The sequence below is a fragment of the Phascolarctos cinereus genome, unplaced genomic scaffold, assembly GCF_003287225.1.
Source record: "Phascolarctos cinereus isolate Bilbo 61053 unplaced genomic scaffold, phaCin_HiC Scaffold_1;HRSCAF=81, whole genome shotgun sequence".
In the NCBI taxonomy this organism is placed as follows: domain Eukaryota; kingdom Metazoa; phylum Chordata; class Mammalia; order Diprotodontia; family Phascolarctidae; genus Phascolarctos; species Phascolarctos cinereus.
Window position 1 is genome coordinate 65059095 of NW_027555514.1, and position 22188 is coordinate 65081282.

The following is a 22188-nucleotide window of genomic DNA, read 5'->3' on the forward strand; positions in this document are numbered from 1 at the left end:
GACAATATGAGAGTATGAACTCATACTCAAGGGAAGGGAAGACAGATGAAGTAGGGCTTTTAGATAGAATGGGAAAAGGTCTTAGGATATTTTGCACCTTGTAAGGCTGTGAATGATTATTCCCTAAAGATATTGGTATCATAGATGGAAATTTATTTGGGATACTTCAGAAGTACGTAGAGGTAGGGGACTAGATTTTATGACCTCATCTCAGTGACCAGAATACATTTGCTAAGGAAGTATTTAATGAAATAGAGATTCATGATTTCATATACAATCTTGTTTTGGTGTCTTGCTTTGTATCTGGAATGACTGCTTCCACATGACATTTTATAATATATAGAATGAGTTACCTGGACATAGGATTATAGATGCAGAGGTAGAAGGGAATTTAGAAGCCTTTAAATCTAAATTCCATTATTTTGTAGATGAGGCCTGAAGAGGTTAGTTAAATGACTAGACAAGGATTGTGGTTGCTTGTCCTTCATTTTCTTTTTTTTCTTTTAGAATTTGGATGACCATTTTTTGTTTGTTTTTTTTTTAAATTTTATTAATTTATTTTGATTTATCAACAATCACTTCCATATGCTTTTGAGTTTAAAATTTTTCTCCCCCTTCCTCCCCACCACCCTCCCCAAGATGGTGTACAATTGGATACAGGCTATACATTTACATTCCTAGTAAATATATTTTCACATTAGTGAAGTTGTTAGTAAAAATTAAAACCCATAGGAGGAACCATCAGAAAGAAGAAACAAAACTCAGCAGAAGAGAAAAAAAATGATAGCGATTCAACTTGATGTGGATAGCATTTTCCATCACGAGGCCTCTGGAGATGTCTTAGATCCTTGTAATGCTGAGAAGGCTTAAGTTCATCAATATTAGTCATCACACAACATGGCTGTTATTGTGTACAAAGTTCTCTTGGTTCTGCTCACTTCACTCAGCATCAACTTGTCCTTCATTTTCAAAGAGAACCAGTGACATCATAGGTAATGTCTTGACTCACGCATGAACTGGATTTAATTGACTCAAAGTTGCATAAAGTTGTCAGCTTCACTCTCTCTTTCGGAGTCATCACAGTCCAATGGCAAGACAAAAGTCAAGATGACTGGTGATGACCCAGGGTGCAGTGGATGACCTTGGCATCTGCGATGCCTGACCAAGCTCTAAGTATTCCATAGCACCTGCTTCAGCTGTCTTCGTGGCTGTTGGAACAAAATGTTCACATTTGCCCATTCCACTTGGGGGAGGGAGGAAGTCTTCACATGCTTAGGGTAGACACACCCCTACCTCACCAATGGATTTGAGGCCCATTGGTTGCCCTCAATCTGGTTTAGCCTGTCTGCTGAGATGGTTTACCAGGATGTGGCCACTGTGCATGCTATAGCTTCAAAAGGCCACAGATGAGAGTTGGGTGACAGGTGGACACCAAAGGTGGATAAGCAGCCCTGAAAAGGGCTCTACAAGGCCTCCCAACAGAGGTGTTAGTCCTCCCTGAACACCCCATATACTTCTGATTAAGGATTACATAGCTAGCAAAAATCTGAGGTAAAAATCAAACTGAGGTCTTCTTGATTCCATATTCAACACTCTATCCTCGGTTCCAGCATGGTAGGAGCTTACAATCAGGTAATGATAATAACTCATTTTTTTAAAATCTCCTTTTTTATTACTATCTTTTTTTTTATATTTCCTTCATTTCTGGATGTGTTCCTGTGCCTTCCCTTCCCCATTTTATAAAGCACTTTGGTACAAAGGAAAGAGCATGGGTGCTAGAGTCAGAGGATCTGTTTTTGCTACATATTATCCATGTGACTTTGGAAAAGTCATTCAAACTCTCTGGTCCTCAGTTTCCTCACATATAAAATAAAGAGATTGGGCTAGATGGACTCTGAGGTCCCTTTCTAACTCTATGAGTCTATGATACCTGTGAGGCAGGTAGTGTAAGTATTATTGCTCTGACTTTACAGATGAGGTTTAGGGCTAAGTGACTTGTTCCAGATTATACATCTTGAAATGACAGTCAGGATTTGAATCATTGAAGGCATCTGATAGGGTTGATAGCTGTTCCCTTCCCCAATTCCTGCCCCACCTTCCCATCCTCTACCTCTTGATTTTTTTTTTTTGATGTCTATTCACCAGTATGATATAGTGGGAAAACCTACTGGATTCAGAGTCTGAAAAACTAGATTCAAATCCTGACTCTGCCAATGACTACCCATGTGACTTTGTGCAAGTCCCTTAATCTCTCTGGCTTCCTCTGTTTACTAATCTGTAAAAATGAAGGTGTTAGACTAGACGATCTTTAATGTCCCATCCTAAAATCCTAAATTGGCAATCATGCGTAATATAGCACAAAGGAAGAAGTACAGTGAAATCTGTTTTCCTTCTACCTACCTCTCCAACCACTCTTTATTTCCTTCACTATCTTCCTTCTTCCAGCTGCAATGTTGGGAGTGATTAGCCTGGAGAAGAGTGGGGACACAATAGCTATCTTCAAGTATTCAAAAAGCTGTAATGTGGAGGCCAGATTCTATTTGCTGTGTTTGGCCCCAGGATGGAGAACCAAGACAAAACGTCCCTGAAGCTACAAAATGGCCAGTTTTAGCTTGATGTTCATCAACCAACAGGCATTTATTAAGCACTATGTGCCAGCACTGTGATAAAGACTGCGGATGTGAAAAAAGACAAGAACATGATCCCCGTCCTCAAGGAACTCACATTCCAATGAGGGAGATCTTGTACATGCAAGCTACATACAGTGTAAATGGCAGGTTAAGAGAAGGAAGGAGAAGGAGAAGGAAGGCACTAATCATGGAACAGAAGCAGAGTGAGAGTGAGAGGATGGTTTGTGGACAGGGAAAAGCCTTTTGCATAAAGTGGGAAGCCAGGGACGCCAAAACTTCCTGCAATTGGAACTTTCCAAAAGTGTAACATGCTGCTTTAAGGGACAGTAGATTCCCTCTCCTTGGATGTCTTCATGCTGATGCCAGATGACTAATCATTGGGTTTGGTAGAATGGGGAGATTCTATTTGTATATGGCTTAGACTAGATGGTCAATAAGGTTCTTCCCAGCTTTCAAATCCTGTGGTTCTGTTTCTCCAAACAAATACAGGAGATTTGCAACACAATTTTCTGTTTTAATCACTGAACAAATACAGTATGTAAATAGAATAAAGCAATTACATAGAACCTAGACTATCAGAGCTGGAGGTGATCTTAGAAGTTAGATAACTAGACTTAGCCTCCTCATTTTACATATGTAGAAAATATGGGGAAGTTAAGGGGTTGGCCCAAAGTTATATCTATGCTAAGTGGCAGGCCTAGGCCTGTCCTTGGGGGCAGGGATTGTTTCATTCTTATCTTTGTATCACCAGTACCTAGTACAGTGTCTGGAACACAGGAACTACTTAATAAATGTTTGTAGAATTAAATTGAAGTGAGAGTTGGGAGAAATCTCATAGTCATTTTTTTTGTGCTGAAACTGGAACACCAGGAGACAGTAGTAAAGACAACCAGGGTGTCTTCCACTTTTGCCTTTTTTGATGCTTATTCATCAGCATGGTATAGTGGAAAACCTACTGGATTGACAGTCTGAAAAACTAGGTTCAAATCCTGACTTTGCCAATGACTACTCATGTGACTTTGGGCAAGACCCTTAACCTCTCTGGCTTCCTTTGTTTGTTGTTATTGTTGTTCAGTTGTTCAGTTGTATCTGACTCTTTGTGACCCTTTGTGACTCTTAGTTTACTCATCTATAAAATTAGGATGCTAGATTAGACATTTTTTAAAGTCCCATCCTAAAATCCTAATGTGTATTACACATGTGTAATCCATGTGCAATGTACCACAAAGGAAGACAATGAAATTTGTTGTCCTTCTACCTCTTCGAACACTCCTTTATTCCCTTAACTACCTTCTCTTCCTTCTTCCAACTTCATCCAAGCAGGGGCCATGTCCTGTTGATCTCTTCTCCATCATGCTTCTGTCATCTGCCCCTTCTTATCCATTTGAGCTATCACTGACCTAGTGTAGGTTTGTATCATGTCACATCTTGATAATTGCAGTTGTCTAATTTTCTCATATTTGGCATTATCTTTTCCTCCCAACACACTTCCCTTTTCTCTTGAAGGCAACACCATACTTCCGGCTATCTATGTTCTACACTCCAACTCCTCACTCCCCATATCCAATAATCCACTCAGTTGCCAAATCTTGTCAGTTGTATTTCTCCTCTTGTATCTGTCCTCTTACTCACATAGTCACCACACTAGACCATGCTCCTATCACCTCTTTTTCTTTTTGTCCATTCATAAAACTTTAATTTCACTTACATCAACTTAATACACATGTTCTTAAAAATTATGCTTGGATTGTTCATGAGAATTCCATAAGACATTAAACAAAGCTAGCCATCATCTCAAGTTGTTTCCCTGTTAACTATTTTTATAGCACATGCATGCTAGGCAAGTATCAAAAAAATCACAAAAGCAAAAAATCTAAAAAAAGTTAAATACATGTTTTTTTTTTGTTTTATTGCTCTGTTTGATATACAGTGACTTTATGAATGTCAAGCAATTCATTTTTACTGTATCTTCACTTGTACATTTGTTCTTAGGTTGCCTAAACCATTTAAATACAATAAAATGAGTGTAGCAAAAACAGTGAAAGCAGACAGCAGCTAACTTCACAAATAATGGAATTTCTTCTCTTCTCCAGAGTAAATTGATTGGGTTAAAACTTTGTCTTAAGGACCACTTTTGCAACTGCAATTATAAAGGTATACATATTGATATTGTGTATGCCATAGATACACATGGAATGACATGAAATATCTATGGGACATCTGTTTCTACCACAGCCATGAGTGCTCCAACCCTAAAGTACTTACAATAACTACACCTGTGGCTGGAACCAATGATCCCTTTATCCCCCCACCATGACAGACCAATATGTAGGCAGTATTTTTTGCTTAGACATGGAAGCCCTTTTAACACTGGCCTTGGGAAATCACATCGTATCAGAAGTACTATGCCAAACATGTAAAATGTGTATAAAAATTCCAGATGAAAACAGATAAGTCCGCAAATGTTCACTGGCTCTACTCTCCTAATATTAAACATAAAAACCACATGGGAAATACAGAAATCCAAATAGAAGTAACATCAACCTTTCACAGATTGCAAACAAAAACTACTTGTGGGACAGCATGGTTGACAAATGATCTGCTGTGTAAATTTTAGAATGGGGCAGACAAAAGCTGGAAGGCTGGTTAATTCTCCCGTCTTCCTGCTTCAGCTTTGTCTCCTTGGGTGTCTGACGTCCACAATGCCAAGTTATCTTTCAGTAATTACATTATTAGCGTTCCGTCTTTGTATGATTCCTCACTTATGTATCAAGTTCAGCAATGGCTTCATCAAAAGCTGTCTTTGCAAGGGAGCAAGCTTTCTCTGGAGAGGTCAGAATCTCAGAGTGGAACACAGAGAAGTTCAAGGCCAGACCCAATGTTATAGGATGCTTTGGTTGCATCTCCTTTTTGCTGATTTCAGATGCTTCTTGATATGTGTGTTTTGATTTGATCCACTATTCCTTTCTTGTCATCACCAGCTGCAACCTCAGTCAAATAACAGCAGTAGTCTCCTTTCCCTTTCAAATATTAAACGTTGCTTTCTACTTTTGAAGCATTAGGAACCAAGAGCTTTTCCAATAGGGATAGTACGTCATTGAAGATATCTCTTAGTTTGGTCTCAATTTTCTCTCTGTGTTCTTTTGGGCCATCTGCTTTTTTTCTCAGCACCTTCTGTCTTTTGCTCAATACTTAGAAACAACTCTCCAAGATGACCTTCAGGCCCCTATGACATTTTTGTAAGCAACAGAGAGAAGATTCCTTTCCTCATTGGATAATTTAGCTCCTTACTCAGTTACAGACTCTACGCAGGCTGCCATGTCATCAAATCACTCAGCCTGCTCAGTCAATTTGGCCTTTTGGCACCAGCTTATTTTTATTTATGACTGAATCTTCTGTGTCTGGTGGTGGTGGTGGGTGGTGGTGGTGGTGCTGCGGATAGACAGGGGGTTCAGCAGTCTCTGGGTGGAGGCAGTGGCAGCAGCAGGGCTGGAACTCCAGCCCCTCCTCCCCATCGCCTCTTGCCTGGAGCATCGTAAATGTCTCCTAATTGTCCTTCCTACTTCAAATTTCTCTCCTTTTCAATCCAATTCCACATAGTTGCCACAGTGATACTTTTTAAAAAAAAAATTTATTTATTTTTAGATTTCAACATTCACTTCCATAAGATTTTGAGTTCCAAATTTCTCCTCCCGTCTCTCCCCTCCCTCACCCCAAGATTGATATAGGCTGAAACAGATACATTCATGTGAAACCTATTTTCACATTAGTCATATTGTAAAGAAGAATTAGAACCAATGGGAGAAGCTGAAAGAAGAATGCTTTGATCTGCATTCAGACTTCATGGTTCTTTTTCTGGATGTGGACAGCATTTTCCATCATGAATCTTTTGGAGTTGTCTTAGATCCTTGCATGCTAAGAAGAGCTAAATCTATCAAGGTCAGTCAGTACACAATATGGCTGTTACTGTGTACAATGTTCTCCTGGTTCTGCTCACTTCACCACAGTAATGCTCGTAAAGCACAGTTCTGACCACATTACTCTGCAGAGACTCCCTATTACTTCTAAGATCAAATACAAAATTCCTCCGTATCATGTTTAAAATCCTTCACATTCTGGCTAGAACCTACCTTTTTAGCCTTATTATATGTTGCTTCCTTTCATATAGTCTATAGTCCAGACAAACTTAACTTCCTGCTTTTCCTTACATACAATGCCCCATCATCTGTCCACTAATGTGCCTTTACATAGACTGTTGCCCATGTCTGAAGTGTATTGCTTCCTCGCCTCTGTGCCTTAGAATCCCAGTTGCCTTCAGAGCTCGGTTCAACCTCCTACATGAAACCTTTCCTGATCCCCTTAGATGCTAGTGCTTTCTCCTCAAAGAATTCTGAATTTATTTTAACATACTTATTTACATGCATGTTTTCTTCCCTTATAGAATGTAAGCTTTTTGAGGCCAAGGACTGTTTCTTTTTTTGTCTTTGTATCATTGGGGTTAGTGCAGTATTTAGCACACAGTAGGTATTTGTTGTTCAGTTGTTTCAGTCATCTTTGATTCTTCCTGACCCCCACTTGGGGTTTTCTTGGCAAAGAAATTGGAGTAATTTGCTATTTCCTTTGCTAGCTCATTTTAGAGATGAGGAAACTGAGGCAAGCAGGGTTAAGTGACTTGCCCAGGGTCACCCAGCCAGTAAGCGTCTGAGGCCAGATTTGAACTCAGGAAGATGAGTTGAATCTAGGCCTAGTACTCTATCTGCTATAGCGCCTAGCTGCTCCAGGAGGTATTTAAGAAATGCTTACTGATTGACAGATTCTTCCTTTCTCTACTTTCTCCCTTTTCTAAACTATCCTGAGTGCCTCTGCTAGAAGATTCTCCTGGGGCAGCTAGGTGGCACAGTGGATAGAGCACTGGCCTTGAAGTCAGGAGGACCTGAGTTCAAATCCGGATTCAGACCAAACACTTGACACTTACTAGCTGTGTGACCCTGGGCAAGTCACTTAACCCCAATTGCCTAAAAGCAAAACCAAAAACAAAATAGAAGATTCTCCTCAAAACACTGTTACTTTCAACTAAAAAACTTCTAGTTCCTTATTTTTTTACAGAATAAAGTCAAACTCTTGGGATTCAAGGTCTTACAATGTGGCTCCTCCCAACCTTCTGATCCTCTCTGAATCCTCTGATGCAGTTAAACTCCGTCTTATGGATCTTGAAGACACAATGTGTATTCTACTTATACTCTTTGTCTCATAGTCATTCTTTCTCCCTGGAATTCCCTCCTACCTTTTTTGTTTTTTAATTTATCTAAGTCCTATCCTCCCTTCAATGCCCATCTCATGTTCCATCTTCCCCTCCATCAACTCTTACACTCCCAGTCCAGTTCTTGGTGATGTCACATTCTGATGGACTCCCTATAGCATTTGCTTTGTGCCATATATTTGGCTCTTAGCATATCACCTTGTGTTGATAATGAGAGAAATGATTATTTCTCATATTAATATCCAATTATTGAATTAGGACTAAGGTTTTTCCTTAGAAAGTTCCTCATAGGGGCAGCTAGGTGGCACAGTGGATAGAACTCTGGCCTTGGAGTCAGGAGTCTGTGAGTTCAAATCCAGTCTCAGACACATGTCACTTACTAGCTGTGTGACCCTGGGCAAGTCACTTAACCCCGATTGCCTCACCAAAAAGCAAAAAAAAAAAAGAAAGTTCCTCATTCAGGAATCAGTTCCCCAGTAGGTTATTCAGCCAGCTTGGAAGGGTAATTGATAATGAGATAAGATTACCTTCTCAATCTTGTTCAGACCTCACCCAACACAGAAAGCCCTCAGGCTTGTGTGGGCTGTAGATCCTTTGTCTAGATTGTCCTGAAATGGGAGTGATCTGGGAGTTAAAAGTGACATAATCAAAGTCATGTCCCCCAATGCCTTATAAGGATAGGTCCACCTCTCATTATAATATTCATTATCTCATTAATTGTTAACCAATTTAGATCTCCATTTGTGGGGAACACCCGTTCTTCCAAGGTCTTTGGTTCACAAGGGATGGCCAAATGACCAATCCGTTTTATTAATTATTCATTAGCCATAATAAATAAAATGTTTAATTACCTGGAAATCACATCTTTTGAGCTTTTTATATGTCATTGTGACATATACATACGTGTGTGTATGTGTGTGTATGTGTGTGTAGGGTAGTCCAAAAGCCTTAGGGCAGCTTTAAGCTATTAAATCTACTAAAACTTAAAACTGAACTAAGACTTTTTGGGCCACACTATACATAAAAAAATGGGTTTCCAGGACTGGAGACTTTTGCCTTCAGTTGAGTATGTGAAAGGAGACTCCTAATTGGTGGAGAGAATGTTGAGTAAGGCTGAATACTGTACCAATGTGAGGAACAGATCTGGCCAGAGTTTTGGGGAGAGACATGAATGAGTTCTAGACGTTCTTCAGGAGAGAAAGGAAGACGTCAAAGTTTCAGACGGGTAAGGGAAGCTGGCTCAAAATCTCCCTAGAGGTTTTGGGAAATTTCTCCTTAAATGAGATTTAGGCTACTCTCTTGGTTTGTGCTGAGATAATCTTGTTCCCAGCTAGAAGTCCCATTCACTGGTATATTTTCTGGTATTTACTAATTTGTATTACTTCTCTACTTGCTATTTGTGATAGTCTTTTGTGTAACTTGGGTCAGGTAGGAAAGACTCAAACTGTCAAATATACGCTGAGGGTTTAGGACCAAGGAAGCAGCTTTTGTTTTGAATTCCTAAAAAAGTAATCCTACCTTTAAGCCAACAATATGTAAGGGGGGTAGGTAGATAGGTATAATTTTAGTCTAATAAGAAAGTGAACAAGTACCCACAGTCCTTCTCCAGCTCCCTTGAAGGAGAAAACCATGGTCTCCTTTGGAAAGGTATAGGTCATAGTCCAAGGTTATGGATCTATACCACCTGTCTCAGAGCTGCATTTAGACAACCCATGTACATATACATATCTTACATAGGCACATATATATCATATATATATATATACATACATATATATTGCTTTGCAAACTTTCAGGCCATATATAAATGCTGGCTATTGTTGTTACTTTTATTATTATCTCTTCTTTTACTATCTGTGTAACACTGGGCAAGTCATTTAACCTTTTCCAGCTTCAGATTCCTCATCTGTACAATACTACCTGCAGTAACTACCTCACTTCGTTATTTTGAGATTCAAACGAACTAATGTATGGAAAAGATTTTGCAAGCCTTAAAGCTCTATATCAGAAGTTCTTCATCTTTTCGTGTATCATGGGCCCTCTTTGGCAGTCTGGTAAAACTTGTGGACCGTTTCTCAGAATAACGCTTTTAAATGAATAGAATCAAATATATAGGATTACAAAGGAAACCAATTATATTAAAAGTCATAAAATATATTTTTTAAAGATCACCCACTCCAGGTTAAGAACCTTTGCTTTTCGTGCATTTTATTATTACTAATAAAGCAAACGCCTGGGGCGATAGGGCCTGAGTTTCATACATTTTTGTAGCTTCTTCCCAGCAACTTACATGTAAAAATAACCTGATTTTTACAATGCTTTAAGGTTTACAAAGAATAGGTTTCTAGTTTAATTTACTGATAAAAAATGAAAAAGGGGACACTTGTAGAACTAACCAAGATTGACTTAACTAGCAATACCGGATGAAACAAATGGGCATTTTGATCTCTGGGTTACGTCACCCAGTTGAGGACTTCCACATCACCCGATAGGGAGGTGGAGGAGAAAAGGGGCGGGGAGAGGACTGGCTATGTGGGCGGGGCTATAGGCCAGGCAAAGGTCAAAGTAAATCACTCTGGCTTCCCCTTGGGAATGCGCTTGCGCTTGCGTAAGAGAGACACAACACGACAGCCGGAAGGCGTCGAGTCTCTTGAGTTTGCGCAGGCGCAGAATTGTATCCGGGCGGGGGAGGGTAGAGACGACTTTTGCGAGCTTCACCCGTAACCCAAATAGCCCCGGTTAAAAAAAAAAACACCCACAAAAAACACCAAACGGCAGCGGCGTCCCCAGCGGCGACTCGCGCATGCGCAGGCCACTCCCCGTCAGTGAAGGGGAGAGCGCCGGAGGCGGCCAGCTGGCTCAGGAGCTGCTACCGGGGGCCAGGATGGATGAGGACGTACTGACGACCCTGAAGATCCTAATCATTGGGGAGAGCGGGGTGGGCAAATCCAGGTGAGGGGTACGCGGGGGGCGCGGCCTGCGGGTTTGTCCTTCTTTCCCTCCCTGCTCAATTCCATTCGTGTCCTGACGGGGAACGGGGAACGGTAAACGGCAAGGCCGGCGGGCGGGCGGGCGGTGAAGCCTGGGCCGGGCCTGGGTCTGGGCCTAGACCTGCTTCTGCGCCTGGCGGCGAAGACTACCCCCTCCCCGCCCCCCACATCCCCAGGCTTCCCTCCCGGCTGCCCCACCCCCACCCCCATCCCCATCCCCACCCCCATCCCCATCCCTGCCTGGGCCGGGCCCAGCTGGGCTCCCCCGGAGAGCCTTGCAACGGGGTTGGGGTGGGGGACCACCGGCCCTCTGGGAAAACCAGCTGAAGGCGTGGCCCGGGCTGCCTTCTGCTCCTCGGTACACTTAGGGCAGGCCGGGCTCGCCCCAAGGCTAGGGCGGGGGCAGGGGGCGTGCGGGCTCTGGAGAGAGGTCCCGGCCCTGCCTCGGCTGTGGCCTAGACCCCCGCCCCATCCGTCAGCTGGGGGCCCAGCTGCTTTTGGCGCTGTCAGTGGGCCTCCCCCCCCCCGTTTGCTAATTCATATCAGGCTTTAGGTGACTAAGTAGCTCAGACCTGCAAGTCTTTGCAAACTCCCCGGCTCACTTTCCCAGCCTGCTCGGTCCCGGGGTAACGAGTGGGGAGGAGGTTCCTCCCAAGCCTCCTTCACAAATTCAGGTTCCACTTAGGTAGGAGTCTTTTATCTTATCTCAGTGAAAGCTGCCATTAACAGTGCCAGCTCCTTCGGAAGAAGAAAAACAGCGAACAGCTCAGTATTGGTTGGGTTTTTTTTCTCTTTGATTTGTTCCCCCCCATGAATAATGCTGACTGTTGGTTGAGTTGAGGATAAGCTATGGCTTGCTTTTGGATCCACCCTCAGATGTGGGTCTGTATGGATGTTGTAGGAATGTTGTAGTGATTACAGCCGTCATTCCTGAACAAAGTTCTTCAGATGAAGTCATCGTTTGGTCGCATGATCCTGAGTAAGGTTACCTGCGGGCAGCCTTGTTGTTTAGACAAGATTAGAGTCTCAGGTCCTCTCTACCTGCGGAAGGAAGTTTCTCTTCTTAAAACTGTGTACCGGAGGTGTTTTTGATTTTTCTTAGTGATAAGAATTGTTCTCAGCTAAAAGAAAGGTGATCCTTGCATTAATTTGCCTATCTGTGATTCCTTGAAGCTTGTTCTGTGGTTTCTCTTGACAATTTTTTTAAAAAGTATTACAATATTACCATATATCCCATTTCCTTGAATGTATCCAATTTAGAGAATTGAGAAAAGTATCCCATATCCTTAGGGCTAGCCCAGGGATGGGGAACCTGAGTCCTCTAGGCCGCAGGTAGACCTCTAGGTCCTTAAGTTCAGCCTAGCTGGGTGGTTCAGTGGATAGCCTGGAGCGGGGGTGTGAAACTTGTGGCCTTGAGGCCCTCAAGTATAGCCCTTAGACTGAATCCAAACTTAACAGAACAAGTCCCCTTAATAAAAGGATTTGTTCTGTAAAACTTGGACTCGGTCAAAAGGCCACACCCCAGAACCTAGAAGGCCACTTGTGGCCTTGAGGCCCCAGGTTTCCTACCCCTGGGCTAGACCATTGAAAATTTATGGAGTACTGTGTTAGTGTTGGGTTTTTTTGGTTTAAATTAGGATTGTATATAATACTTAGCTTTAGTAAGCATGTATTTATTTTCTCCATCATCCATTATCATCCCAAATTTAGTAAATGTTAAAAGTTCTTATGGGTACTTAAAAAAATGTATTAATTTATTTTGATTTATCAATCACTTCTATATGCTTTTGAGTTTAAAATTTTTCTCCCCCTTCCTCCCCACCACCCTCTCCAAGATGGTGCACAATCTCATATAGGCTATACATTTACATTCCTATTAAACATATTTTCCCATTAGTGAAGTTATAAGTAAAAATTAAAACCAATAGGAGGAACCATCAGAAAGAGGAAACAAAACTCAACAGAAGAGAAAAAAATGGTAGTGATTCAACTTCCATAGTTCTTTCTTTGGATGTGGATAGATAGCATTTTCCATCACAAGGCCTCTGGAGATGTCTTAGATCCTTGTAGTGCTGAGAAGGGTTAAGTTTATCATTATTAGTCATCACATAACGTGGCTGTTATTGTCCTCTTGGTTCTGCTCACTTCTCTCTGCATCAGACCATACAAGTCTTTCCAGGTTTTTCTGAAGTCAACTTGTTCATCATTTCTTATAGCACAGTAGTATTCCATTACATTCATATACCACAATTTGCTCAGCCATTCCCAATTGATGGGCATCCTCTCAATTTCCAATTCTTTGCCACCACAAAAAGAGCTGCTATGAATATTTTTGTACATGTGGGTCCTTTTCCCATTTGTATGATCTCTTTGGGATATAGCCCTAGAAGTGCTATTGCTGGATCAAAGGGCATGCACATTTTGATCCAAATTGTTCTCCAAAATGGTTGGATCATTTCGCAACTCCACCAACAGTGCATTAGTGTTCCATTTTCCCACATCTTCTCCAACATTTATCATTTTCCTGTTTTGGTCATGTTGGCCAATCTGATAGGTGTGATGTGGTACCTCAGAGTTGTTTTGATTTGCATTTCTCTAATCAATAATGATTTAGAGCATTTTTTCATGTAGATGGCTTTAATTTCTTCATCTGAGAACTGTCTTAATATCCTTTGACCATTTGTCAATTGGGGAATGGCTTATATTCTTATAAATTTGTCTTAATTCTCTATATATTTTAGAAATGAGGCCTTTATCAGAGAGACTGGTTGTAAAAATTCTTTCCCAATTTTCTACCTTCCTTCTAATCTTAGTTGCATTGGATTTGTTTGTGCAAAAACTTTTCAATTTAATGTAATCAAAATTATCCATTTTGCTTTTCATAATGTTCTCTATTTCCTGTTTGGTCAGGAATTCTTCTGTTCTCCATAGATCTGATAGGTAAAGTATTCCTCATTCTCCCACTTTGCTTGTAGTATCAACCTTTATATCTAAGTCATGATCCCATTTTGACTTTATTTTGGTATATGGTATGAGATTGGGTCTATGCCTAGTTTCTGCCATACTCTTTTCCAGTTTTCCCAGCAGTTTTTTTTCAAAGGGGGTTCTTATCCCAGAAGTTGGGGTCTTTGGGTTTATCAAATAATAGATTACTGTAGTCATTAACTACTGTGTCTTGCATATTTAACCTATTCCACTGATCCACCACTCTTTCTTAGCCAGTACCAAGCAGTTTTGATGATTGCTGCTTTATAATACAATTTAAGATCTGGAATTGCTAGGCCGCCTTCCCCTGCATTTCTTTTTCATTAGTTCCTTTGATATTCTGGACATTTTGTTCTTTCAAATGAATCTTGTTATTATTTATTCTAACTCTACAAAATAATTTTTTGGTAATTTGATTGGCATGGCACTGAATAAGTAAATTAGCTTAGGTAGGATTGTCATTTTTATTACATTAGCTCGGCCTACCCATGAGCAACTGATGTTTTTCCAGTTATTTAGATCTGATTTTATTTGTGTGAAAAGTGTTTTGTAATTGTGTTCATAGAGTTCCTGGGTTTATTTCGGTAGGTAGACTCCTAAATATTTTATGTCTGCAGTAAGTTTAAATGGAATTTCTCTTTCTATCTCTTGCTGTTGGGCTTTGTTGGTAATACGTAGAAATACTGATGATTTATGTGGGTTTATTTTATAGCCTGCAACTTTGCTAAAGTTGTTTATTATTCAAGTAGTTTTTTACTTGGTTCCCTATGTCATCATGTCGTCTGCAAAGAGTGATAGCTTTGTTTCTTCTTTGCCTATTCTGATACCTTCAATTTCTTTTTTTTCTCTTATTGCTAAAGCTAACGTTACCAGTATAACATTGAATAACAGTGGTGGTAATGGACATCCTTGTTTCACCCCAGATCTTATTGGAAATGCTTTTAGCCTGTCCCTCATGGGTACTTTCTAACTCTAGTCCTTGGTTGCTGTCTTTTCTTCAGTGTAAAGAAGAAATTATTCACTGTAGTCATAGGATCATAGAGTTGTAAAGGACCTCAGAAGCCATCTAGTTCAAATGATAAGGAAATTGAGGCCTAGGGAAGTTGTGGCTTGCCTAAGGTCACGAGTCATTTTCTGCATATTAAATAAGTGGTGATAACTTATATATGTGTAGTACCTAAAGATTTACAAAACACTTAACTCATAACGCTGTATGGTAGGTGGTGGCAGTTCCAGTTTATGGATGAGTAAATTCAAGCCTTTATGGGCTTATGGGATAAAGTAAAGTGACTTCCCCAAGGTAATAAATGGCAGGACTGGGATTCAATTTCAGCTCCTTTGACCACAAATCCATTCCCTTTTCTAGTGCATCATAATGTCTCACTAATTTACTATAATGGAAACTCAGGCATTTTAAAGCAAGTAATACAAGACAAGTTTGTCATGAATGTCAGCCTGAACCAAATATACCCTTGATTGATTTTTAGATTGAAAGTTGAACTTATTGTGAAGTCAGGTGAAGGAGGTGGTTTCTAAGGCTCCTTCCAGCTTTAAATCCTGTCAGTTTTATGAATTGTTATTATTAGTGTGTTGAGAAATTCCTGAGTGACACATGGGTGTCTAAACCAATCTTTATCAGTAGACCTGTGATCTAATTTTATTTGAGGTAGCGTGGAATGGTCATTAGACTAAAGGGCAAGAAACCTAGATGTTCTAGTCCTGGTCCTAACAGAGTTATATGATCTTGGACAATTCACTTTAACTTTCCTAGGCCTCAGTTTCCTCATCTGTAGAATGAGGAGGAAGTAGAGATGATTCATAACAACCTTTCTAGATCTTAATAGTCTATTATGTTAGGTCAGCTTATTCCCTCTTTTCTTCTGTCATCTTTATTACTAATATTAAAAATTTCATTGACAGGCAGTGACAAACATTTGATACAGACAAATGCAGGATGGAGGAAAAATGGCTTAACAGCAGTTTATATGGAGACAATACAGGAACTTTAGTTAGTTGACTGCAAGCTTAGTGGGAGTCCATGGCAGGATGAGCTGTCAAAGTGGATTCAACATTAGTCTGCATTAGTAGAAACAGTTAAAAAAAAAAAGCCCAGATTTTTGTTGGTCACCTTATTCTTGGAATATTCTGTAGATTTCTGGGTAACACTTTTTAAGAGGGGTTGAGATGGTAACCAGGATAGTGAAGGGATTAAGAATGGTTGAAGGAACTGGAAATATCTAGCTTAAAGAAGAGATTTGGTGGAGGGGAAATAATACTTATTTTGAAACATTTGAAGACCCTAGAGGGACCAGATTTTCTGTCTCGCTCCATGGAAAGAATGGGTAAAAGTTCCAGGCAGCCAAATTTCAGCTCAGAATTCCATTTGAAAGTAGAGTAGATTCCTATTTGAGGTAGTGATGAGGCCACCAGTATGTGTATTTAAGCAGAGGTTGGAGATATACCTTTTGTTGGATAATTCCTGTGTGAGAGAGGAAAAGTTTCTATTAGTTGACCTCCAAAGCTTCTTTCCAAACCAAGTTTAAAGAATAAACAAATAAATATATTTGTAATAAGCATAATATGCTTATTACAAGATAGATCTCCACTGAGAGCCTGCCCTTTCCCAAATCTCATCATTTGTAAGCTTCTGCCTGCTATACAGTGTTTTTGAAATATTTACACTTAATTTTGCTGAAAGCGTAAAACATTTTTACTTCCCAAGATCCTTTACTGAGTGTCTGTTGCTACTAGATATATCATACCTTAAAGTATCTGCCTCCCTTCACTACTTACTACCATCCCCACACCCTCCAAACCCAACAATAAACTATTAGAACAAAACTTCCAAAAGGGTATTGTTTTCTTTTTTCTCTTTAGGAAACTTAATCTGAAGAGATTAATGAGAGGAGAATTTGATTTATTCAAAAGTAATTTTAAAGGGGTTCATAAATTTGGTTTGTCTCATTCAAGAAATGTTTGTTAAATACTTAACCATGTTCAAGAAAGTATTAGTTTCTTAGAGTTTTGCTTCAGACTGTGAAGGAGTTTTAGATAGTAACTGCCTTTGTGAAAAAGAGGCTGTATGGTATAATAGAGAGTAGGCTGGATGTGGAAGTTAGAATCAGTTAATTAATATTAAGCTTTCACAGTGGGCCAAAAGTCCTGTTCTAAGCAGTAGAAATACAGAGAAAAAACAAAACGTTCTTGGCCTCCAGTAGCTTATGTTCTTATGGGCAGCCTACATGTATAGAAATGGTTACATACAAAGTGCATGGAAGATAACCTTAGAAATCATTAACAGTTGACCAGCGTTTTATTTCTTAAGGTGCATATATTTCAGTTCTAAGTACTGAAGAAAATCACATTTCAGAATGATATGAATTGGTTTTTTTTAATAAAATTATTATTTAGCTTATTTTTGGTTATATTTTGAGTACAGAATCTCCTTCCCTCTTTTCCAGCCCCACATTAGAGAAGGTAAACATTTGATATAGATATATAAATGTGGAACCATACAATACATATTTCCATATATCAGTTCTTTCTCTACAGGTGGATAGCATTTTCCTTCACAAGTCCTTTGTTGTTGATTTGAATGGTCATATTATTCAGAATAGCTTAGTCATTCACAATTACTCTTCAAACAATATTGCTGTTACCATATACAGTGTTCTTTTGATTCTGTTCATTTTACTCTTCATTATTTCACTCAAGTCTTTCCATGTTTTTCTAAAACCAGCTTGCTCTCCATCTATTTACAACACGGGAGTATTCCATCACAGTCATACACCACAACTTCCACAACTTATTCAGCCATTCCCCAATTAATGACCATCCCCTCACTCTCCAGTTCTTTGCTGCCAGAAAGAGAGCTGCTATAAATATTTTAGAGCATATAGGTTCTTTTCCTTTTTCCCTGATTAGGGAAAAGAGACCTAATAGTGGTATTGCAGGGTCAAAAGGTATACACAGTTTTATAACTCTTTGGGCATAATTCCAAATTATTCTCCAAAATGGTTGGATCAGTTCATAATTCGACAGTGTATTAGTGTCTCACTTTTTCCATATTCCCCTCAACATTCATCCTTTTCCCCCTCTATCATTTTAGCCAAGTTGATAGGTGTGAGATGGTATTAATAATGCATATAGATTATTTTTTCATATGACTATATTGCTTTGATTTCATCTTCCAAAAACTCTCTATTCATATCTTTGACCATTTTATCAATTGGTGAATGACTCATGTTCTTATAAATTTTACTCCATTCTCTACATATTTGAGATATGAGGCTTTTATCTGAGAAACCGGCTATAAAATTTCCTCCCCAATTTTCTTGTTCAGTAGTGTCTGACTCTTTTGACCCCATTTGGGGCTTTCTTGGCAAAAATACTGATGTGGTTTGCTATTTCTTTCTTCAGCTCATTTTACAGGTGAGGAACTTAGGTAGACAGGCTTAAGTATCTTGCCCAGAGCCACTCAGCTGAGGCAGGATTTGAACTCAGTAAGAGTCTTTCTGAGTCCAGGTCCAGTGCTCCACTGTACCACCTAGATGCCCACCCCAATTTTCTGCTTTCCTTATGATCTTGACTTCTGTGAATGAACTGCTTTTTAACATCTACAAAGCTATTTATCCTTCTGTTTCTTTGGATAATTGAGTTGACTTAAATAATAGAGCCTTCAAAGTAGTTTCTTAAGTTTCTTAAGGTAGTAAGTCAAGCTGAAAGAAAACACATGTGACTTGCTATTTAAAATTAAATGAAAATGTTCAAATTGTTGCAATGTTTTATGCAGTTTCTTTTCACCTTAATCATGTTAAATGTAAATGTTATGTAGTATTAGCTACTCATACTCTAGTTCAAAGTCTGATAGTAACAAATATTAACTTAGCACAGAAAACTTAGGGTAATAATTTTTTTTTAGTTGAACTCATCTTTCAAAAAATTCTTGTTACTTTTCTATGTTTTTTTTTTACAGCACCTCTATTTCTCAGTATGTTCCTTCCCTCTCTGGAGTCATCTCTTAAAACAAGCTATAGCTTGTTCATTATAGTTATATAGTGATCAGTTTTTTTTTAATGATTGCTCTTTTTTTCCATTTATTTTATTATAGTCATCTATTCCTGGTTCTTCTTACTCAGTTTACAGCACTTCTTATAAGTCTTACCTTGCTTCTCTGTATTCATCATATTCCTTATTTCTTATGGCACAAGAATAGTCCACTGTATTCATGTAAACAAAATTTGTTTAGCCATTCCCTAGTTAATGGGAATATGTTTTGTTTAGGGTTCTTTTCTATTATAAAAAGTGTTTCTTGGAATATGTGGGTAATAGATCTTTCTGTCTTTGACCTCTTGGTTTTTATGCCTAGCATGTGGGCTTTTTGGGACAAAAGATGTGGGCATTTCAGTCATTTTCTTTACATACACATTTCTTAACAGAGTGGTTGCACCAGCTTACAGCTCTGACAACATTGTATTAGTGTGCTTGTCTTTCCATAGCCCCTCTAACACTGTCTGTTCTCATCTTTTGTCATCTTTGACAATTTGCTGGATATGAGGCAAAAAACCTCAGAGTTATTTTGATTTGCTTTTCTCTTATTAGTGATTTGGAGCAATTGTTTATTTCTCTACCAAGTGGAAATGGCACATCAAAACTTTTCATCAGTTTATTGAAGACCTGCAGCAGCTTTGAAATCTCGTAGCTTGAGCAAGTTTCCAGAAAGTTTCATCTGTAAAATGAGATTAAAATGTTTAGATTACTTGCTTTACAGCATTTTCTCTGTGATCAAATAAGAGAATATATGTAAAGACATTATGTAATTACAGGCTATAATATTCAAGTCTGTGAAGGTCTATCATGCTCCTACAGTGTTACAATGCTGGGTGCTAAGCAGTGGGGTTACAAAATGATTACATTTTACAGGGGATATACAACCATGAACCCAAGTAAATATGGGTTAATTTGAAAAGGGAGAGAGAATTAATAACTGGGAGATCCAAGAAAGCTTTTACAGAGGAGCTACAATCTTATTGGCTCTTGGAAAATAAAAGAATTCTAAAAAGTGAGTGAATTTATTTTATTGGATTGGGAATAACTTGTGTGAATGAGGGTGGGAGGAAGGAGAAGATGGAATGGAAGATTGAAAAGCTACTAGTCAAATCTGTCTAAAATGTGAATTTGTGAAGGGGAATGATATAAAATAAGCCCAAAAAGGTAGGTTGGAGCCCAGTGTTGAAGGACCTTAAAAACCAGGCTGAGTTGTTTGTGTTTTGTCATAGAGGCAGTAGAAAGTCTGTTAGCTTGGTACAGTGGAAGGACAGCTTTGAACAGTAGAAAGAGTTCTGGCTGTGGAGTCAGAACACTTGAGTTCAAATCCTGCCTTTTATGCTTACTACCTGTGTGACCTTGAGTAAGCTCCTTTGACCTTAGACTTTGTCTGTGATGACCTCTGAAGCCTCTTCCAGCTCTAAAGCTGTGATCTTAAATGTTGTGGGATTAATAGTTTACAGTTGTAGTTGTAGTCTGGGTGAGAAGAGATCAGAGGATAATAAATTTAGCTTTAGGAGGAACCTTACAGGTCATCAAGCCTATTCATTTCACTTCAATTTATAGATGAGGAAACTGAGGCCTGGTTGGTGCTTTGTGAGGGGAGAGCGGATATATGCAAGGTAATTTGTATAGATAGAATTGACAAACCTTGGCAATTGTTGGGGGAAGGGGAAGTGTATTGTCAAGGGTGACTGCAAATAGAAAAGTAGAATGTAAACTATAGGCTCACAAGCTAGACTTTGATTCCTAGCAAACTCTAGAGTATATTATTCATATTGATCTTTTACTTACACCTCAGTAACATTTCCTGATGATTCCCATTCCCAGCCATCCTGAAATCATAATTTCAAATTGCTCTTCAGAATGATTAGACAAATTTATAGTCCTACTGGTGGTCTGTCAGTGTGCTTGCTTTCCTGCAACACCTCCAACATTAACTATTCCCATCTTTTGTCATCTTTGCCAGTTTTGGCAAAGAGGTCAACTTTTCCTTAGACTTGTGCAAAGGAAGAAGACAAGTGAAGATGTGGAGAAATTTTGAGTTGTGGAGTAAAAATTACAAAGGAAGTAAAGATGGATGTTCCCCAAAGGGACATATAGGCAACATATTTGTACAGTTAAGGTATACTTTTGCTGTAGGTAAGGAATTATTTAGTTGAATATGAGAGAAGCCTTTCATCCTCAAGTTATTAGAATTATTTCCTTACCTTTCTCCCAACATAACTTTTTTTTTAATTTATTTTTTATTTTTAGGCAATTGGGGTTAAGTGACTTGCCCAGGGTCACACAGCTAGTAAGTGTCAAGTGTTTGGTCTGAGGCCAGATTTGAACTCAGGTCCTCCTGACCTCAGGGCCGGTGCTGTATCCACTGTGCCACCTAGCTGCCCCCCAACATAGCTTTTTGAATATTCTTGTAGCCTGCCTCCTTTTCCCCCTCCCTTTCCACTTCATCCCTGAGGTTGTGCCATCATTTGCAGATAGCTATCATTTTTTTACATATTGTTACAAATTCCAGGAACCATTAATAAACTTTTTGTCAAACTGTTTGAAAGAAAAATGTTTCTGAACTTCATTTTTAACATCTCTTGCAGCCTTCTGTTGAGATTCACAGATGATACCTTTGATCCAGAGCTTGCAGCAACAATTGGTAAGCTATGTTGAAAAAATAATTGATAGTATTAATGAAAGGTAAGACTTCATATTTGTGACTCCCTCAAATCAAGTAGACTGACAGAAGATTGTGTACTTTGTCAAATTTTTTTGGATAGAAGATGAAAGAAAATACTTAGAGTATTGTTTGTTTAGTGAGTAGACTAATATCTTGATGCACCCTATTATGATGGGAAGAGTACTGGGTTGAATTCTGGTCCTGGCTTTGCCACTAAGTGGGAAAGTGACATTAGCCCGTCAGTCTCATTGGACTTCTTTCCGAAGCTAGAATGTGAAGGTATTGGATTATGTGACCCCTAAAGTTCTTCAGGCTTTTACATTCTATGATTTTCAATTCCATGTAAACTATACTTAAAATGATGTCGTCCTATGAAATGTTTTTGACAAAGTAATATTTGTAGTTGTCTCAATTGCATGAATGGAAAAGAACAATATTGATTTCAAACATCAGGTACTTCAGAAGACATTTATGGGACTTTGGGATATATTATAACATTTTTCTTGCTATTTTTCTTTTTTAAATGACTCCTTATTTAATTTGGTAAGGTCAAAATGAAAATTTGCCTTTTTTTTTTTAAAGACCATGCAAGGATATGTTAGGTGA

At 39.1% G+C, this 22188-nt stretch overlaps 1 protein-coding gene and 1 pseudogene across 1 annotated transcript in view; one reads left to right on the top strand and one right to left on the bottom strand.

Moving 5' to 3' along the window:
- Window positions 1-4536: 4536 nt before the first annotated feature.
- Window positions 4537-9521, bottom strand: LOC110211188 (14-3-3 protein zeta/delta pseudogene; annotated as a pseudogene).
- A 1033-nt stretch (window positions 9522-10554) lies between these two features.
- The window catches only part of RAB18 (RAB18, member RAS oncogene family), a 62753-nt gene continuing 51119 nt past the window's right edge, over window positions 10555-22188 (top strand). The window contains exons 1-2 of the mRNA XM_020990315.2: window positions 10555-10842; window positions 21506-21561. Coding sequence (XP_020845974.1) covers window positions 10694-10842; window positions 21506-21561 — 205 coding nt within the window. The 5' untranslated portion in view covers window positions 10555-10693. The remainder of the gene's footprint in view (window positions 10843-21505; window positions 21562-22188) is intronic.